Genomic DNA, 19,759 nt, shown 5'->3' with positions numbered 1-19,759 from the left:
AAGCATGTGAGGTCAAGAAGGCGTGAGTACTGAGGAAGCGAAAACACTGGGAAACACAGATAACACACCCAGTCACAGGAAATACAAAGTCCTAAACTTCCAGAAGTTTGATGGACTTCAAGTTTTCAACTTGAAGTGTCATACATCCTTGGTAAAACCATAAAATCTAAAAGGAAACCATAATTTGAGTTCAAACATGGTTCTCTTCTAAGAATGTGAATGAATTTCTTCCGCTTATTTCCTCAATAGCCAGACTTCCTTTTTCCTAAAGTTAATTGCTAGATGATACATCTGTGTATACTCAATATAAAATTTGTATTAATAAATATACTCTGAAAAAGTAGTAAGACACCCATTAAAGTAGCAAAAATAAATAAAATAATAAAACTTCAATGTGCACTAAATTATGGAGAATCTAATATACGGTATTCATATTTTTGGCAACATTAAAAATTGACTCAATAACTCCCACAGACAATTTGGCACCATATAATAAAAGCTATAATTCAAAATGACAAGTATGTAGACTATGTGTATTTCATACATATTTTTATGTATCAAGTGAGAAAAAAAATAGACCTCAAAATAGCATTAATTCACTGATTTCCACTGAAAACGTGTGTATGTAAATTAACATAGGAACAGAGTGGCAGGAAATTTAGAATATATTCTATAGAACATATAGAATCTAAATAGAATTTAATAATCATTAGAATCTTTTTGCTATAGAATTAAGTTTTTGGTTTTTAAATTTAGATACGTCACAAGATCAAGTGCCTATTTACTTACATACCTTTAGGGAAGGCATTAGAGGAATGTTGATCAAAGACCTCGAACAGAGATAAGTTGGTACCCAGTAACTTGACCTCTGTATTTCCAAGAAGCCCTCTCTCTTCAGGGCCTAGTAGTTTTGTAGAAGGAAAGATCAAGAGAGTTAAATGAACTTTGAAATCTTTCCCCCATAAGGTAACCCCTCATACCGGTTACCTGGGGAGAGAAACCAGATGTTTCAGAAAGAGGTTGAGAAGGTGATTCTGTCACTACTTCTAATTCCCATTTTGGGCAAATAAAGGAATATTGTGATACAAAATATTCTCTGCCAAAAAGGATAGTTCAGTCTCTACCATATATTCTCTGTTGCCCAGATAATAGTGACTTGCGCGGTGGGGGGGGGGGGGGGGGGGGGGGGGGGGGGGGGGGGGGGGGGGGGGGGGGTGAAGTGATAGAAAAGTGAGTAGCTTAAGTCAAAATGCCAAAACAGGAGATGATTTAGATTTCCCTATTTAGCCACATGAACAGGGCACCAACATTGGTCATCACCTAGCTGGTGGCACCATCTGTGTACCTCAGGACCCCCTATTATCCACCCTTCTGTTATAAGCCAGCTCACTGGGGTGGGTTCTGTGGAGACCTGATAGTACATTTGTCCTTTATTAGAAAAAAGAAGTATGGAAATACAAATCAGGCAAATGGTGTGAAAACTAGACAACAAACAAGCAGTTATACATTGGGGTTTAGATTAATCAATACTTGCCGCCGTTCCACAGCAAATGGAAAGACATTTTTAATGAGAAGCATTTCTTACAATATAATCCATAACTCTCTGTGAACAAGAAGGAATGAATTTATATTATCTCACTTAATTAAACAACTCGGTTAGCTTTGTGAACATCTTAGCACTGTCTAGGGCAAATAGAGCCATCTTTGTTTTTGTGCTTACAAGATAGAAGGTGCTTCCACATGAATAGAAAACCAGATTAGAAACAGAAAGGTTCAGCCACATAAATCTTTTTTAGTTTAATATCATCCTCATATTTTTAAAATCTTCACTGAATAATACTGATTTCCCCAAGGGCACCTCTAGGACTAACTGGATTTCACTGTGTTCAATTCTGAAAACCTATGCATTTTTTATGAGCCCTGAATGCAAGGACCAACTTTGGATTGTCTTGGTAGAAATTCTCTCTTTGTAACATGCCCTTTACTGTTGGCATTAAATGCCTTAGAATTATTTCTGGACTTTGTCACAAAATACCCATAGTTAATACATACTGTGACTAGAAAGATTTAAAAGGACATTACCTTGACTCTAAAAGTATGTCTAAAAAACAACAAAACAACTCCAACTGGTCAAGGAACAGTGGATTTTCAAAGCTGAAACCAAGTCTCTTTGGGGAATGGGTAGGGTGTGAAAACTGGGAAAAAAATAAAAAGGTAGCTAGTTCTGCTGCACACCGTGTGGTATGCAGAAATAGCCTACACCTGCAGAATTTTAGAAAAGGTCACTATCCTAAAGAAGAGGTATGGTTGTCAAGGTGCCCCTGCATCTGTACTGTTTCTCAATTTCTCCTCATAGTCACGGACTGGGGTAGAAAGGTATGTAACTGTGAAGACGAGCTGATGGGGCCTTGCAGAAGTTCCAGTAAAAAGCCAAAAAACTTAATGTACCCTGAGAACTTCTTCAAAAGACATAAAACTTGAAGTGCCATTTTAAATGTGTGGATGCTGGGTGCCCCTGGGTGGCTCAGTCGGTTAAGCATCCGACTTGGGCTCAGGTCGTGATCTTAACGGCTCGTGGGTTTGAGCCCCGCGTTGGGCTCTGTGCTGACAGCTAGCTCAGAGCCTGGAGCCTGTTTCAGATTCTGCATCTCCCTCTCTCTCTCTGACTCTCCCCTGCTCACACTGTCTCTCTCTCTCAGAAATAAATTTTTTAAAAAATGTGTGGATGCTTACCATCTAAGGACATGTTAATAGAGCTACACAGGTTACAAAAGAAAACACAAAATGTAGACTTAATAAATGGAAGAAAACATTGAATACTAGTGCCATTTTTTTAAAGAAGTGATAATTAAAGCAGTTAAAATTTGTGTGGCTAGATAACAGCACATTTCTTTCCCTTCATACCATCCATATACTCATTCTGTCTTTATCTCCCTCATCATCCCTCAGTGTCACCAGTCTCATTGGAGACTAGCTTAGTGGGAGGATCACAGAGGAAATTTGATATGATAACTGTAAGCCTTAGCAGAGTTTATAATCTAAAAAGGGAGAGGAAGCTCCAATCAACCAATCAAATCATCAAAATACAGAAGTATCCTAATGTAGAAGTACAACCAGGCCATCCCAAGAGGTATGGACAGAGTAATACTGGTAATCAATAGGAAGCCATTACCAGTCCCATCTCCCAAACGTGTAGCATAGAGGCCTTGCAGGGCACCTGGTTGGCTCAGTTGGTTAAGAGTCCAACTCTTGTTCTCAGCTCAGGTAATGAATTTGACAACCCCGCACCCCCACCCCACTCTGTGCTGGACATGGAGCCTACTTAAAAAAAAGAAGGAAAGAAACCTCATATAACTTAAAGCCTGGTAACAGTTCAGCATAAGGACATATCATTCATTGTGATCACTTCTGATCAACACATTTGTTGATAGTAATCACTTGATAATTTAACACTTTTGGAAAGCATGAATGTCTCTTCCAAGACTGAGCCTAGTAGCTTGAAAGGGTTAATGTAACTTGCAGATCCTTGCCTCATACTTAGCAGCAGTCCAGGATTGAGGAGGATTTGTTTATGAAGCCAGGCTCTTCCTTTCTCTGATCTGCTCCCTCCTCCGGAGAAGGAACAGACCATGGTTTCTGGTAGCTTGGGGAACAGTCCAGCCCCAGTAAGGGCACTCACAGGTTGGGCATTGGTTAGCATTTGGGGAGCATTACCAGGCTTACCAAACAGAGATGCATGAAGCCAAATAAATTTTAATACATACAAAGTATGTCCCATGTCATATAAGTATAAATACAGAATTTAAATATTACATGGATCTAGAATAAGAAATTATTCATTACTTACCTGAAATTCCAGTTTAAGTAGGCTTCCTTTATTTTCCCTGGCAACTCTAAGGTGGCATCGACTCCAGACCTATCTTTGAAAATACTAGTTGAGGGGCGCCTGGGTGGCTCAGTCGGTTAAGCGACCGGCTTCGGCTCAGGTCATGATCTCACAGTTCGTGGGTTCGAGCCCCGCGTCAGGCTCTGCGCTGACAACTAGCTCAGAGCCTGGAGCCTGTTTCAGATTCTGTGACTCCCTCTCTCTCTGACCTTCCCCTGCTCATGCTGCCTCTCTCTCTCAGAAATAAATAAAACATGAAAAAAAATACCAGTTGAGACTGGGGAGAAATTGTTTATTACACATTTGTGTTTCTTTATCCTGTCATATTGTGGGTCCTCCGTAGACCAGGAGGATACTCTGCTCAACTGACACATGTTGAGTCTGGTCGCTGTATCCTTTCTCTAGCCCGCACGAAGCTGGGGTGCAATCACTGACCCCAGACACTCCTCCCAAGAATCTGGCTTGTGAGGAGGCAGCAAAGGAAAGGCCCGACGGCTTCTTTGGTCTTGAAGGGAAAGAGCAAGTTAACCATTTTGGTTTTCAAATTTAATTGAATGTAAAAAGTACTTTTTAAAGTTTTTTTCTTGGAAAACAATCTGAGTGTCTACATTATAGTAGCCATTGGTAATCTTATAAATAATATTTAATACTAAGGGAAAATGTTCACTATGTAACATGAAAAAAGATTAGAGAATACTATGTTCATCATCAGCCTTGTTTTGTTTTTTAAAAGCACATTTATATAGAGAAACTGACAGGAAATACACCAAAGGTAGGCCTATAAATTGCAGTGGTTGATAAATTTCCTTTATAGTTTCTAAATGTCCTATAATAAGTCTACTACATTTAAAATAGTGTTAAATGTATTTTTAAGTCCCTATTAAAATAGGGAAACTAAGAGATTAGGATTTTTTAATTACAAAATCATCTTGTGAAAGAATTTTTGAAATTAAATTTTCTATGAATGCTCTTATCTTGGAGGTTTAAATAGCCCATTTTTTTAAAGCTGAAAATAGAGTCACAAAGCCAAATAGTTCTTTGAATAAGTGTCATGAGATTTGTCATAAAATAGACAAGGTTTTTGAGACATACCCGGGAGGCTTCTCCCAGCTCTGTGTCTGACGCTGGAATGTTAGATGATCGCCTCTCGGCCTTTTGGCTAAGATCAAGTGTGGATGTTAGATCAGTGACTTAATTCAGCAACCAGTTGTTGTGCATTAATAAGCTCAACCATTACTGTTATGCATTTCATTCAGTGAGGTCCCTTCAGTATATGATACTTCTAACGTATTAAAGCCAAAGTAATATTCTTTTTTTTAAAAAATTTTTAATGTTGTTATTTATTTGTGTGTGTAAGAGAGACAGCGTAAACAGGGGAGGGTCAGAGAGAGAGGGAGACACAGAATCTGGAACAGGCTCCAGGCTCTGAGTTAGTTGTCAGCACAGAGCCCAACGCAGGGCTCGAACCCACAAACTGTGAGATCATGACCTGAGCCGAAGTCAGATGCTTAACCGACTGAGCCACCCAGGCGCCCCCTAAGTAATATTCTTAAGATCAATTTTATATTCATTGTTACAGTGTATGAAGTGTTTTGATGTTTCACTGAAGAAATGAGTCACTTGACATTTGTGTTGTTTTCATACAGCTGATGGAAAATGTCTGGTGTCGGTTGGTTTAGACGATTTTCACAGTATTGTGTTTTGGGACTGGAAAAAGGGAGAAAAGATAGCCACCACAAGGTAAGAAGGTGCTGAGGTCCTGCAGCATCCTGCCGATTATCTCGCTTCAGTAAAGGTCACTAGTTTTCATTTTCTAGTGAGATTTCATCTTCAGACTCAGATGGAATTCACGCAGAAAGCTTAACACCTGAGGGAAAACGTACTGCAGTATTTCATGGTGACGTGACTTAGAGCAGTTATTGTTTGTTTCAGGGAACTGGAAAATTCTGAAAGACTTTCCAGGGAGTTACTTGTCACTTGGCTTTTAGTAATCTATGCACGGTCTTTATCAAAGCTCTTTCCCGCAGTAGAAAAGCAGCTTTTCTCCGACTTGGGCCTGTCCCTTGTTTTTCCACAGTCTTGCATCTGGTGAAGGAGTATCAATGTCACTCTAGTCAGAGGTACCATTTGTCATGAGGCTGGTGCATGCTGGAAGGGAGGCCCCATCGTATGCATCTGCCACTTGCTTTCAAAGCAGGCAAATTGTTTGCCTAATCTCCCCGTCTTATAAATAGACTTTCCAAGCCCGACTGCTGTTTATAGACCACCTGTCCTCCGTGACCCCAGCCTCCCTCCCTGCTGAATCAGCCCGAAGTCTCAACACTGGTTTCTCCTCCTACATACCCTGGGCTTAGCTGTGTGCCCAGCCCTGGTCGGAGGTCAGCACGGTTGGCAGCCGAGGCCCAATGATCGAATTTGTTGCCCAAGACGGGTAATCACTTTCCCTCTCCACTAGTTCTTCTCTACATTAACCAACGATCTTTCTGTCTTGCAGTATAAAATCAATTTTAAGTTAATGGCTTTGATCCCCAGTATTCACTTTGTAAATTAATACTTCCCTTCACAATATTAAATAGGAAGAAAAAAGGGGGGGGTTGAAATTTGATTGAGTAAACGAAGATCTCTCAGTTGCTGGGGACTCAAAGGAGCAGATGGAGCCCTGAGGACTCCATCTTAGGAGAAAAAGAGAAGCTTTTCTGATAAGTGCGATTGAGATGAAATTCTTGGCAGCAAATGGCAGCTCCCAAAACTGCCTAAGTGGGCTTTCCTGGTCTCTCTGTCAAGTATTCCTCAATGTTCTGTCACCCCCCCAATTGGCACTCGGATTCAGCTCTTAATCAGAACTCTCCTTTCCCTTTAGACTCATGTGCCAAATTTTAGTTTAATATTTCTGATAACATACCAACTGCAGTGCAGATTATGCAGGCAAAGCCTGTGTCTGCATTTCCAAAGGAACAGAAAAGCAATTTTCCTGCTAAAAAACCCTCTGCAACCTTCTGTGGCTCCCCTGTTGGATGCCAGAAACATTCATAGAAATGGAAGAAAGAAATATTTATTAATATTTCAGAGGTATCTATTTGATATGCTTGGTAGTGTTACTTCTATTTAATTAAGACAAAGTGACTGAACACCATTATGTTAGTAACACACTTCATTTTTGGAATTGCTCCCAAGCCTCATGTCACGTTCCCAAAACAAGACACCTGCAAAATTGCCCTCCAAGAATATTTTTGCATTGTAACATTAACCAGGGCTCTTTCCAAGAAGGAATGTCAAGGGTTGCTAAAGTTCTTAGAAGACTACATGATTGTAAAATAACAAATAAGTAAATGTTTACATAAATGCCCATTTTCATAATACTTACATACATTTATATAATATAAGCATACACATAAATAAAAGCCTATTTATGACCTTAAGTTACATACATAAGGGGATAGAAACTTTAAAAACTGGGGCATAAGGATGTCTGGCTGGCTCAGTCAGTAGAGCATGTAACTCTTGATTTTGGGGCTATAAGTTTGAGCCCCAAATTGGATGAAGAGAGTACTAAAAAAAAAAAAAAAATCTTTAAAAAAAACTGGGACCTGAAAGAAGTGACAAAGAAAAACAGGTGATAACTTTACTGATGGTACCTTACTGGCTTCAAGGAGTCTTCATAGCTCCTGAGAGGGCTTAATTTACTCTTAAAATGGGCAAATCAGTGACACCCCTCACTTGGCACTTCTGTGTGTCAAATCATTGCCGGCGCAGGGCACTAGCATGGCTTAGCAATGAACCTGCTTCTGGCAGCTACACTGCTCTGGCCAGACGGTCTACAATAATCCCTATCTCTCAGACGCCAGAGTTCCCCGCAGAGGGACGAGCACGTCAGTAGCCATGATGGTGTCACCACCAGTGCTGCTCATGCCCAGTGGGAAGGTGTGCCATCAGAACAACACTGCACTCTCAAAAGCCACCCCTCAGTTGTAAAAATGTTTAATTGAAGCTTCTTTATCAGCTCAGAGAAATTAGAGAAATTCAGGATTGGCATGATACAATTCCTTGGAACAAGTTTTTTTCCTCTTTGCTAATTTTCATGAAAGATTTCAGTTCCTTCCATTACCAATGAATTTTTTAGTCTTTTTTTTTTCCTCATAAAAAGAAAACACACGGTTTAGTGTAACATACAAGTAACCCATTGAATAACCAGTCAGTCTCTTACAGGCAGTGGTTAAAAGGCCTAGTATCAGTGTCAGAGACGAATTATGAGATAATCTGGTGCCTCTCTGTCTCTTTAATTACATTTCTAACACACCAGTAACAGGGCTATGGGAGACATGACTAATTATTCTTGACGTGCTTCATCTCGAAAGTTTGAACGCAGCAGGCAAAAGATAGGTGCCTAACCTTGTGCTGTTGATGTGAAATAATTATGCTACTGGAAAGCCTTGGACAAAATGTAGGCCCATAACTAGCAGTTGTGTATATATTTCTGTATTAGCTTTGTTGCTTGATTTATTATAGGTCCCTACCCTTACACACCTTTAGTGAATATGACGAAGCCTCCTGCATACCAAATTGGCACCTTTCTTTTCTCACTTTCCTTTTTGAAAATGTGTATTTCTTTTTTAGAATAACTTTTCTTGATTTTTTTCTCTGTTTTCAAAGTAGTGTGTGATTCTTACAGAAAAGTCAGAAAGTCCAAAAAAGCACCAGGAATAAAAATGAAAATCACAATTACACTGCCTGTGACATAGCCAACATTTTAGCATATGTTCTTGAGTAAATATTGGTCTAGTATTTTGATCCGTTTTTATTCTTAGGTGGGGTGGTCTACATAGGGCTCTGGAACTGGCTTCTTTTCTTCACTCAAAAATAGGTCATCTTGCTTCACTCTTTCTCTTACCTGGCTTATTCTATATTATTATTCTGTGTTATAAGCTATTTTCAATCTTGTTTGAAGATGGGCCCTTTCAGTCTTCTGAGTTGTGGGCCACCTTCACACCAAAAAAGAGGAAACAAATCACACATGGGACTTGGCCTCTAAGCAAATGAAGGGCTCTGAATAGAACATTTGGAAGTCAGCTCCCTGGGGTACAGCTGCCCGTGACTTCTGGGAGAGACACATTCCCTCCCTGTTCACTTGTTCTTGCCTTGCTGATAGAGCTTGCAGTGTGGCCCTGTGTGGTGAATTGCTTATGACTCTGGCATGAGGGTCATCCTGTAATAGGGCAACAGAACCCAGTCTTCCATATTCTTATTTTCTGTTTAGGACCCGAAACTCTTTCCATTTTTTTTTTCTTCCAGACAAAATTATAGGCAACTACCCTACAAATTTAACAAGTGTCTAAAGGGAGACCAGCAGAGGTATCCATGAATGTCCTTTATTTACATATTGACCTTAAGTAATCATTTACCTGCCATCATTCATCAGTTGAGAACTTTAGCCACAAAAGAAAATACACTGGTGTCATAAAATGACACTGAGAAATCAGAGGAAAACTAAAAAGTTTTCTGAAAAAAAGATTTTTCCAACTATCTAAATATTTGGCATTGTATAAATGCAAAACAATGTTTGTTTTTGTGTAAGAAATGTAATCTGTTATGCCTCTTCTCAATTTTCCTGTCAGTTTTCTCTGGCATCCTCTCTCTAAAGTTTTTATTTAATGATTCAGGATCTGTGGGGATTTTCCTCCAATCAAGAAATCTTTGGATGCTTAAAGTCTCTCGTGGTTATCTGGTTTATTTGTCCTCTTGGTGTTAAGCACATTTTCTCTTCTGTATCTAAACTTTTATCTCTCTCTCCTACTTGTTCCTGATACTTCCAGGGAGTGTGTTGGTCTAGTGCTTCACTTTGGACTTGCAAAGAAACGAAGGGACAAAGTTCAAAAACAATTCCTTCTCCTTTCCCTGCCTGTCACTACGGGGCCCAAGTAATGGGTTTGGAGGTGTCTGTCCTGTTCTTTTAACTTATTATGGAAAATTTCAAAGTTACACAAAGTTACACAGTGGAGAAAATAGCATAATGGACTCCCTTCAGCCCAGCTTGCATCATCCTACAGAGGTTCCAAATCTCTCCTCCCTAATTTTTTTCTTTTACTTTTCTGCTAGAATATCATAAAGAAAATTTAAGACAGCATTCATTTGACCTGTATAAACTTCATTAAGCATTTCTAATTTTAAAAACATTTTTATTTTATTATTTAACTGAAGTATAGTTAGTGTACAACATTATGTTACTTTCAGGTGTACAACATAGTGATTTGACAATTATATACATTATGAAACTCTTACCATGGTAAGTGTAGTTACCGTCTGTCACCATACAAAATTATTAAAATATTATTGACAATGTTCCTTGCTGTACTTTTCATTGGTGACTTATTTATTTTGTAATGTTAAGATTGTACTTCTTAGTCCCTTTCACCCATTTTGCTCATTCCCCACCAGTTTGTTTTCCGTACGTATGAATCTTTGTGTTTTCATTTGTTACTTTGCTGTGTTTTTTAGATTCCACATGTGAGTGAAATTGTATGGCATTTACCACTCTCTATTGTCACAGTGGCAAGATTTCCTTCTTTTTAATAGTTGAGTAGTATTCCATTGTGTGTGTTTGTACACGCCACATCTTCTTAATCCATTCATATATGGATGAACACTTGGGTTGCTTCCATAGCTTGGCTATTGTAAATAATACTGCAGTAAACAAAGGGGTGCATATGTCTTTTAGAATTAGTGTTTTCATTTTCTTTGGTAGTGAAATTACTTCATCCTACAGTATTTCTGTTTTTATTTTTGGGGGGGAACCTCCATACTATTTTCAACAGTGGCTGCACCAATTTACATTCCTACCAGTGGTGCACAGAATTCCCTTTTCTCCATATCCTCACCAACACTTGTTATTTCTTGTCTTTTTGATAGTAGCCATTCTGATGCATGTGAGGTAATATCTCATTGCGGTTTTGATTTGGATTTCTCTGATAATGAGTAATGTGGAACATCTTTTCATGTATCTGTTAGCCATCTGTATGTCTTCTTTGGAAAAATATCTATTCAGGTCTTCTGCCCATTTTTTAAAACTTATTTTTTATTTTGAGAGACACAAAAAGAGTGCAACCAGAGAAGAGGCAGAGAGGGGGGGAAAGAGAAAATCCCAAGCAGGTTCCATGAGGTCAGCATGCAGAGCCCAGTTTGGAGCTTGAACTCACAAAACTGTGAGATCATGACCTGAGCCAAAACCAAGAGTTAGGTGCTCAACCAACTGAGCCACCCATCCACCCCTGCCCATTTTTTAATGGGATTTTTCTCTGGTGTTGCATTGTGTAAGTTCTTTATATATTCTGGATATTAACTTCTTATTGGAAATATCATTTACAACTGTCTTCTCCCATTCACTAGGTTGCCTTTTTGTCTTGTTGATAGTTTCCTTTGCTGTGCAAAATCTTTGAATTTTGGTATCTCAATAATTTATTTTTGCCTGAGGACACCTATCTAGAAATATGTGGTTGAGGTCAGTGTCCAAGACATTACTGCCCATGTTTTCTTTTAGGACTTTCATGGCTTCAGATCTCACATTTCGGTCTTTAATCTATTTGTGTTTACGTTTATGTAAGGTATAAGAAAGTGGTCCAAGGTCATTCTTTTTCATGTAGCTTTCCAATTTCCCCAGCACCTTTCATTGAAAGGCTATCTTTTACCCGTTGTAAATTCTTGCCTCCTTTTTCATAAATTAATTGACCATACAGGCATGGATTTATTTCTGTGCTCCCTATACTTTTCCATTGATTTATGTGTTTGTTCTTGTGCTAGTATCAGAGTGTTTTGATTACTGTAACTTTGTAGTGTATCTTGAAATCTGGGATTTTGATAACCTCCTGCCTTGTTCCTTCTCAAGATTTCTTCAACTATTTGTTGTTCCATACAAACTTCAGTATTATTTGTTGTAGTTCTGTGAAAAATGCTATTGATGTTTTGATAGGGATTGCACTGAATCTTCAGAGTGCTTTGTGTATTATGGATATTTTAACAATATTAATTCTTCCAATCCATGAGCATTGTGTATCTTTCTATTTGTGTTGTCTTCAGTTTCTTCATCAGTATCTTAGAGTTTTGAGAGTATATAGCTCTTCAACCTCCTTGGTTACATTTATTTCTCGATATTTTATGCTTTTTGATGCAATATAAATGGGATCTTTTAAAATTTCTCTTGCTGCTATTTTGTTATTGGTGTATAGAAACACAACAGATTTCTGTGTATTAATTTTTTATTCTGCAACTTTATTAAACTCATTTATTAGTTCCAGTAGTAAGACCATATATGAAAAACCCACAGCTAACATCATACTGAGTGGTGAAAAACTAAAAGCTTTTCCTCTAAGATCAGGAACAAGACAAGGATGTACACTCTTACCACTTTTATTCAACATAGTACTGGAAATATTAACTACAGAAATCAGACAAGAAAAAGAAATAAAAGGCATCCAAATTGGTAAGGCAAAAGTAAAACTGTCACTGTTTGCATATGACATGATCGTATATAGAGAAAACCCTAAAGACTCCACCAAAGGTTCTTCCATGTCTCTCATGGCTTGATAGCTCATTTCTGTTTATCACTGAATAATGCTCTATTGTCTGGATGTACTTTTTTTTCTTTTCTCATTCTTCTGCTGACAGATATCTTGTTGTTTCCAAGTTTTGCCAATTAAAGCTGCTGTAAACATCCATGTATAGGTTTTGGTGTGGACATAAGTTTTCAAGTCTTTTAAGTAAATTCTGAGGAACATGATTGCTGGGTATTGTGGTAAGAGAATATTTAGTTTTGAGAGGTTTTTTGTTGTTGTTTTTAATTTAAATTTTAGTTAGTTAACATACAGTGCAATATTGGTTTCTGGAGTGGAATTCAATGATTTATCACTTACATTCAACACCTAGTGCTCATCCCAACAGTGCCTTCCTTAGTACCCATTGCCCATCTAACCCATCTCTTACCCACCACTTTCTGTCAACCTTCAGTTTGTTCTCTGTTGTTAAGAGTCTCTCTTCTCTATTGTTAAGAGTCTCTCCTCTCTCCCACCCTTCCCATATGTTCATGTGTTTTGTTTCATAAATTCCACATATGAGTGAAATCATATGGTATTTGTCTTTCTCTGATTGACTTCTTTTGCTTAGCATAATATTCTAACTCTGTCCACTCACTTCAAATGGCAAGATTTCATTCTTTTTGATGGCTGAATAATATTCCATTGTATATATGTACCATATCTTCTTTATTCGTTCAACAGTCAGTGAACATTGGGCTTTCTCTATAGTTGGGCTCTTGTTGATAATGCTGCTATAAACGCTGGGGTGCACATGCCCCTTTGAATCTGTATTTTTTATCCTTTGGATGAATACCTAATAGTGCAATTGCTGGATCATAGGGCAGTTCTATTTTTAATTTTTTGAGGAACCTCCATACTGTTCTCCAGAGTGGCTGTAGTAGTTTGCACTCCCACCAGGAGTGCAAGAGAGTTTGTCTTTCTCTGCATTCTTGCCAACACCTTTTGTTTCTTGTATTGCTAATTTTAGCCATTCTGACAGGTGTAAGGTGGTATCTCATCATGGTTTTGATTTGCATTTCCCTGATGATTAAGAATGTTGAGCATCTTTTCTTGTGTCTGTTAGCTGTCTGGATGTCTTCCTTGGAAAAGTCTATTCATGTCTTCTGCCCATTTCCTTACTAGATTGGTTGTTTTTTGGGTGTTGAGTTTGAGAAGTTCTTTATAGATTTTGGATACTAACCCTTTATTAGATATGCTGTTGTTGGTAAATATCTTCTCTCATTTCATAGGCTGCCTTTTAGTTTTGTTGAGAATATGTTTAGTTTTATAAGAACTGTCTTCCAAAGTACCTGTGCCATCCTGCATTCCCATCAGCAGTGTACAAGACTTCCTTTTGCTCCACCTCCAGCATTTGGTGACATACACCAATTATTTTAAATTTTTTTTATTGTTTATTGTTTTTGAGACAGAGGGAGAGAGACAGAGTGTGAGCCGGGGAGGGGCAGAGAAAGAGGAAGGCAGAACCTCAAGCAGGCTCCATGCTCTGAGCTGTCAGCACAGAACCTGACACGGGCTCAAACCCACAAACCATGAGATCATGACCTGAGCCAAAGTCAGATGCTTAACTGACTGAGCCACCCAGGTGCCCCAATACACCAATTATTTCAAAAGTTCATCTTATCCCCCTTAATTTGAGATCCTATGTTTGTTATACTACATTTTAATATTTGAGACTCTTTCTAGATGTTCTGTTTTACCATTGGTTTATCAATTTGTGTACCAATGCCACACTGTTTTAATTCTGAAGGCTTTATAGATTATTTTAGTATCTAGGAGAGCTACTCTTCCTACTTTACTTTGTCTTTTTAGAGTTTTCCTGATGATTACTGCTGGTTTATTCTTCCATGAGAACTTTAAAATCAAGGAGTCTAACTTCAGATTAAAAAGCAAATAAACACCAAAAGCTCTTTTTTTATTGCAATCAAGTTGAAATTTTTTTTTAAGTTAGGGAGCATTGACCCTTTTATGATTCAGTTTTCCAACTCAAGAACTTGGACTGCATTACCATTTTTTTAAGAACTCTTTTCTATCTTACAGATGGGGAGTTTTTGTTTTGTTTCATTCATTTATATTTAGTGCAAATTTCTTGTAAATTTATGCCTTGATTTTTTTGTTGTTTATTGAGTTATTTATTTTGTTATACTTTTTGGTTGTTTTTTTGTATATATTAAGGTTATTGATTCTGTGTTTAATTTTATACACTGCAGCTTGACTAAATTATCTTGTTTGTAACTATTTTAACATTATTTCTTTTGAATTTCCTAGATAAATAATTAAATCATCTGCAAATAGTAGTTTTACCTCTTTCATTCCATCTCTTATGCCTTTAATTTTTTTTTATTTTTTTAATGTTTTATTTATTTCTGAGAGAGACAGACAGCATGAGCAGGGGAGGTTCAGAGAGAGAGAGAGGGAGACACAGAATCTGAAACAGGCTCCAGGCTCTGAACTAGCTGTCAGCACAGAGCCCGATGCGAGGCTCAAACCCATGAACCGTGAGATTATGACCTGAGCCGAAGTCAGATGCTCAACCAACTGAGCCACCTAGGTGCCCCTTATGCCTTTAATTTTAAAATCTTATCTAATTGTATGTGTTAATATGTTCAACACAAGGTTAAATGGCAGTGGTAATCTTGTTCCTGAATTTATTGGGAATGACATTATGTAAGAATGTGACTTTGAGTTCACACACACAAAAACACATCTTGAATCAGCTACTGTTTTAGCACTTTATGCTTCTAAAGGATAGTGGCGCATAACATCCAGAGAGCCAGCCTGTATATAATTGTTCTTGAATGAATCTGGGTTTTTCAGTGAGAGTTAAGGACATCAGGGAAATATAAATGTCTAAAAGATAAGTCTCCCTTAATTCCTACTTTATTGAGTGCAAATTGGGTGTTTTTAAATCACACATGAGTTAGATTTTTGTAAGAATAACTTTTCAGTTATCTATGAAATAACATAATTATTGTTATGCATGTTAATATGATAAATTGTACTATTTGAGTCCTTAATAAACTGCCCTTGCATTTTATCATAAAGTCTTATTTTTTTAATGTGCTACTGGATTTTCTTTGCTTGAATTTTATTTAAGATATTGCTATTTATATTCATAAGAGATATTGGTCAGCTGTGTTCTTTTGGTTAATTGCTTTAATTTACATAATGAAGGTTTTGTCTTAATATACCAGAGAAGACCATCAAATTGTCCATTAAGTCCAGTAAAATCTATTAAGTCCAGTAAATCCTTAAATTCTAATGTGATAATAGTCTACAGCAAAATTTCCCTGGTGCGTGGAACACAGGTCTAAAGCTCCAGGTCTACAATCAGTCCTCATTTTTATATTTGTCCTTCTGTATCTTGGGTTATCAACTTCTATTTCTGAATGCAGAGCATCCTAAAGTACCTTGAATCAACAGACGACATCCTTTCTCTCCCCATGAATATGAGCCAGGGGCTTCCATTCCTAGTGTGTACATTTCTAGCTGAACTTCCATTTAACCTAAAGTTACGCTGTCCACAGCAAAGAATGTTATATTTGAAGCTTCTCATTAATATGACTCCAATATCTTCCCTCTTTTCCCATAAAAGAGCTCTGTATCCTGAGAATCACAATCTTATGGTGATGGCATTAAATTTATCTTGTGAGACGTTCTGATCCATTATAAATAATTCGTTAATTTGTTTACAACATAACTGAGTAGACTTTGGTAGCAACGTTAGAGTAAGAAGAGAGGGCTCAAACTTGCAAAGAAAAGTCAAAGCTTGTGAATTTAATATAGACTTCACATGTATTTTAAACTATTGTCTAATTGTCCTGTTAGATGTGTTTAGTGAAAGTTAGACCAAATGTATACTTTTAATAAACCTCTGTATCACTGCTTCCATGAAAACTAGATTTTTTTTTCTTGTCGGTTTCTTACAGAGGACACAAGGATAAGATATTTGTGGTAAAGTGTAACCCACACCATGTTGACAAACTGGTTACAGTTGGGATGAAGCACATCAAATTCTGGCAACAAGCAGGTACTGTTCTTTGAGTTTATCATTTATGTGGTTGAGAGCTTTAAAAACAAATCCAGCTGAAAAAAAGGCCACCGCCACTACCTATCCATTTAAAATTAAAATGTGCGAGGAAGACATGCTATCTCGAATTCACTCGGCGGCTTAATGTCTAAGTTGTAAAACACTTTATATGCTGCCATGCATATTTATCAATATCTAGAAAGCCTTGGGAAATGTTCTGTGAAAATAATTATTTTCATAATTAGTCATCTGTTCTGAAAGCAGTCATTGTGTTAGACTACTGAACAGGAAATAAAATAATCACTTTGGTTGAGTGGACAAATTTTTCACTATTTTGAGGGTTCTCTTATTTATCACTGAGTTTAACACATGAATTAAACCCTGACACTATACACAGTAGGTGATCCAAATAAATTTTTATGCATCATAATGTTGATAATAAGGATGAGTAAGTAAGCAGGTCAGAACATGCAAGCACATTTTATTTTTCTCACTAATAAACCAGACCTGTTACTGGGATTGTGAATTCTTAGTATTGGCTTTGATACCATGCTTCATCTTACACTGAACAAAACATAAGCTACTGTCCCAGTGCTTTCTACTTTTAAAGAAAAGACATTGGCATCCAACATGTCTGGAGAGCCAGCCTGTGCGAAGTTTTCTGGAGTGGGTCTGGGTTTCTCAGTGCTCTTTGGGAAGGGCAGGGAAAGGTGAACATCTCAAGGACAAATCTGAACTACATACCTTTTCTTACAAAGTGATTCATTTTCTTACCCTAAAGGACCTGTGATAATAATTGAGGTAAAACAAACATAACCTGCTTACATTTTACATTACTGGCAGTGCTGCTTCCATTCTTCTTGGTCAGCATTCATGAAGACTTTCCTAGTTACCCTGGACACTTAGTCATTCCGTCCTCTGGCTGGCACAGAACTGGCACTAAACCCTGATTAGCCACATATCTTGTTGGACCAAGATGGTGTCCTCTCTCCAACTAGAACCCAAGTCCATTGAATAAAGAAATCCCTTCTTATCTTTATACCCCAGCACCAACCACTCTATCTGCCACAAAGGAGGGATTCAGTAAACATTGAATTAATCAACGTGTAAACGAGAAACCCTCTTAAATTATTTTTATGATTTTTCTGCCATATTTATACATCTTTACATATACACATAATGTAGACACACTGGGTTTTCATTGACGACGTCATTCCAAATGCTCATAGAAGGTGCCAGTTTTTCAAAACATCATACATACTCTTGGTCTACTTCAGGTGGTGGCTTCACCTCTAAAAGAGGAATTTTTGGAACTGTTGGAAAACTGGAAACAATGATGTGTGTTTCTTATGGGCGAATGGAAGATCTAGTGTTCTCAGGAGCAGCCACTGGAGATATTTTTATTTGGAAAGATATTCTACTACTGAAGACAGTGAAAGCTCATGACGGGCCTGTGTTTGCTATGTATGCATTGGATAAGGTATGATGTATTTTCATCATTAGCTTTCAAAAATGATAAATTAGTCTTTGGAAGGCCCACATCAACAGGATGCTTGTTTTTAAAAGCAGTCCTATCTGAATTGGGAAGTAGTTGTCATGAATGGAGAGGAGTACAAATATTTTCTAAATTTCATTCATTTATCATTATTTCTTTACATGCAGTTTCCTTCCATTTTTTTTGACACTCATTCTTCATGGCTCTCACCCCTCAGAATCCCTTAAGAAGTGTTGGGATAATGTACACACCCAGTAACAGACGAGTCCTGAGGAATATTTCAACATTCTCTTCCTCCTTTGTACACAATAAGGGAAGGCCGCAAAGTACCAAGCAGTTCTTTTATTGTCCTGCTCAGCAATTTGACCAGAAGTCAAGTTGATAACCAGTTTGTTCCTGTGTGAACAGGTTCAGCTTTCACAAGAGTGTTGGAGTGAAGGCTTTTCACTGGCTCTATTAGGGTTTTCCAGGGAAATGGAACGAGTGGGATTACTTACACACACACATACAAAAATCAGATGTTTTATAAGGAATTGGTCCATGTATTTATGGAGACTAAGAAGTCCCACTCTGCCATCTGCAAGCTGGAGAACCTGGAAAGCTGGTGGTGTGATGCACAGCAAGTCCAAAGGCCAGACAACCAGGGATGCCAGTAGTTTAAGTCTGTCTGAGGGTGGGAAAAGATGCAGTGATCCAGCTCAATCAGTGAGACAGGAAGAAAAGGGATGAATTCCTCCTTCCTTTGCCTTTTCTATTTGGGGTCTCAAAAAATTGGATGATGCTCGCCCACATTGAGGAGGGCCATCTACTTTATTGAGCCTACCAATTCAATTACTACTCTCTTCTGGAAATACACTCACAGATAAATACAGAAATAATACTTGATCAGAGCACCCTCTGACCAGTCAAGATGACACAGAATTAATCATCACATCACTGTATTTTCACTTACATTCATCTTTGTCCTGGCCTGTCCAGCTACCTTCCTGCCTTATGGTGTTTTTGTATGTATGTATGTATGTTTGTTTGTTTGTTTGTTTGTTTGTTTGTTTTTAATGTTTTATGTCTAGGAGAGAGAGACAGCGTGAGCAGGGGAGGGTCAGAGAGAGAGGGAGTCACAGATTGAAACAGGCTCCAGGCTCTGAGCCGGCAGTCAGCACAGAACCCGACGCGGGGCTCGAACCCACGAACCGCGAGATCATGACCTAAGTGAAAGTCGGACGCTTAACCGACTAAGCCACCCAGGCGCCCCTGTTTGTTTGTTTTTAAGAAAGATCACACCATCAGTACTGCTAAAATACTTTATTCAACCAATTTTCCAGAAAAATCCATTTTTTATTCACTGCCAGTTTGCTGGTGGTACCAATTTATTGGTATTCTCTGACCTCCAAACAGTGTAGGCCACCCAACAAACCTAACTAAGCCAAGCCTCATTTTGCATTTACCTGTTCCCAGGTAGGAACTTCTAATCTGGGTAGAAGTAGGTTCTCGTTAGATGTGCAGCTATAATGGTTGTTTTAGTGGTTAAGCTGTTTCTTAATGGCAAATTATTTTGGGTGAAATTGCACATTGGACAAGATTAAGGAAGAATGCAAAACTTGAGTAGGTCTAAAGGTTGATGTTCTATAACTTGTTTAAACTCTTTTATTGCTTGGTAAGTTAACCTGAAACATAGAAAAGATGAGGATGACACAGTATAATATACAGGCTTTAAATTTAATTTGGGAATTAAATCTTCCCTACAAACCTGTAATGAAAATACAGGCATT

The 19,759-nt window shown here is 38.0% G+C and overlaps 1 protein-coding gene across 1 annotated transcript in view; it reads left to right on the top strand.

Annotated features, from left to right (window-relative positions):
• Positions 1 to 19,759, top strand: part of EML6 (EMAP like 6) — a 159,377-nt gene that overhangs the window by 65,668 nt on the left and 73,950 nt on the right. The window contains exons 16-18 of the mRNA XM_039249179.1: positions 5,533 to 5,626; positions 16,395 to 16,495; positions 17,773 to 17,975. Coding sequence (XP_039105110.1) covers positions 5,533 to 5,626; positions 16,395 to 16,495; positions 17,773 to 17,975 — 398 coding nt within the window. The remainder of the gene's footprint in view (positions 1 to 5,532; positions 5,627 to 16,394; positions 16,496 to 17,772; positions 17,976 to 19,759) is intronic.

This window comes from Hyaena hyaena, unplaced genomic scaffold (assembly GCF_003009895.1).
Source record: "Hyaena hyaena isolate Hyena2069 unplaced genomic scaffold, ASM300989v1 scaffold_332, whole genome shotgun sequence".
NCBI lineage: Eukaryota > Metazoa > Chordata > Mammalia > Carnivora > Hyaenidae > Hyaena > Hyaena hyaena.
This window is presented reverse-complemented; position numbering and strand designations above follow the sequence as displayed.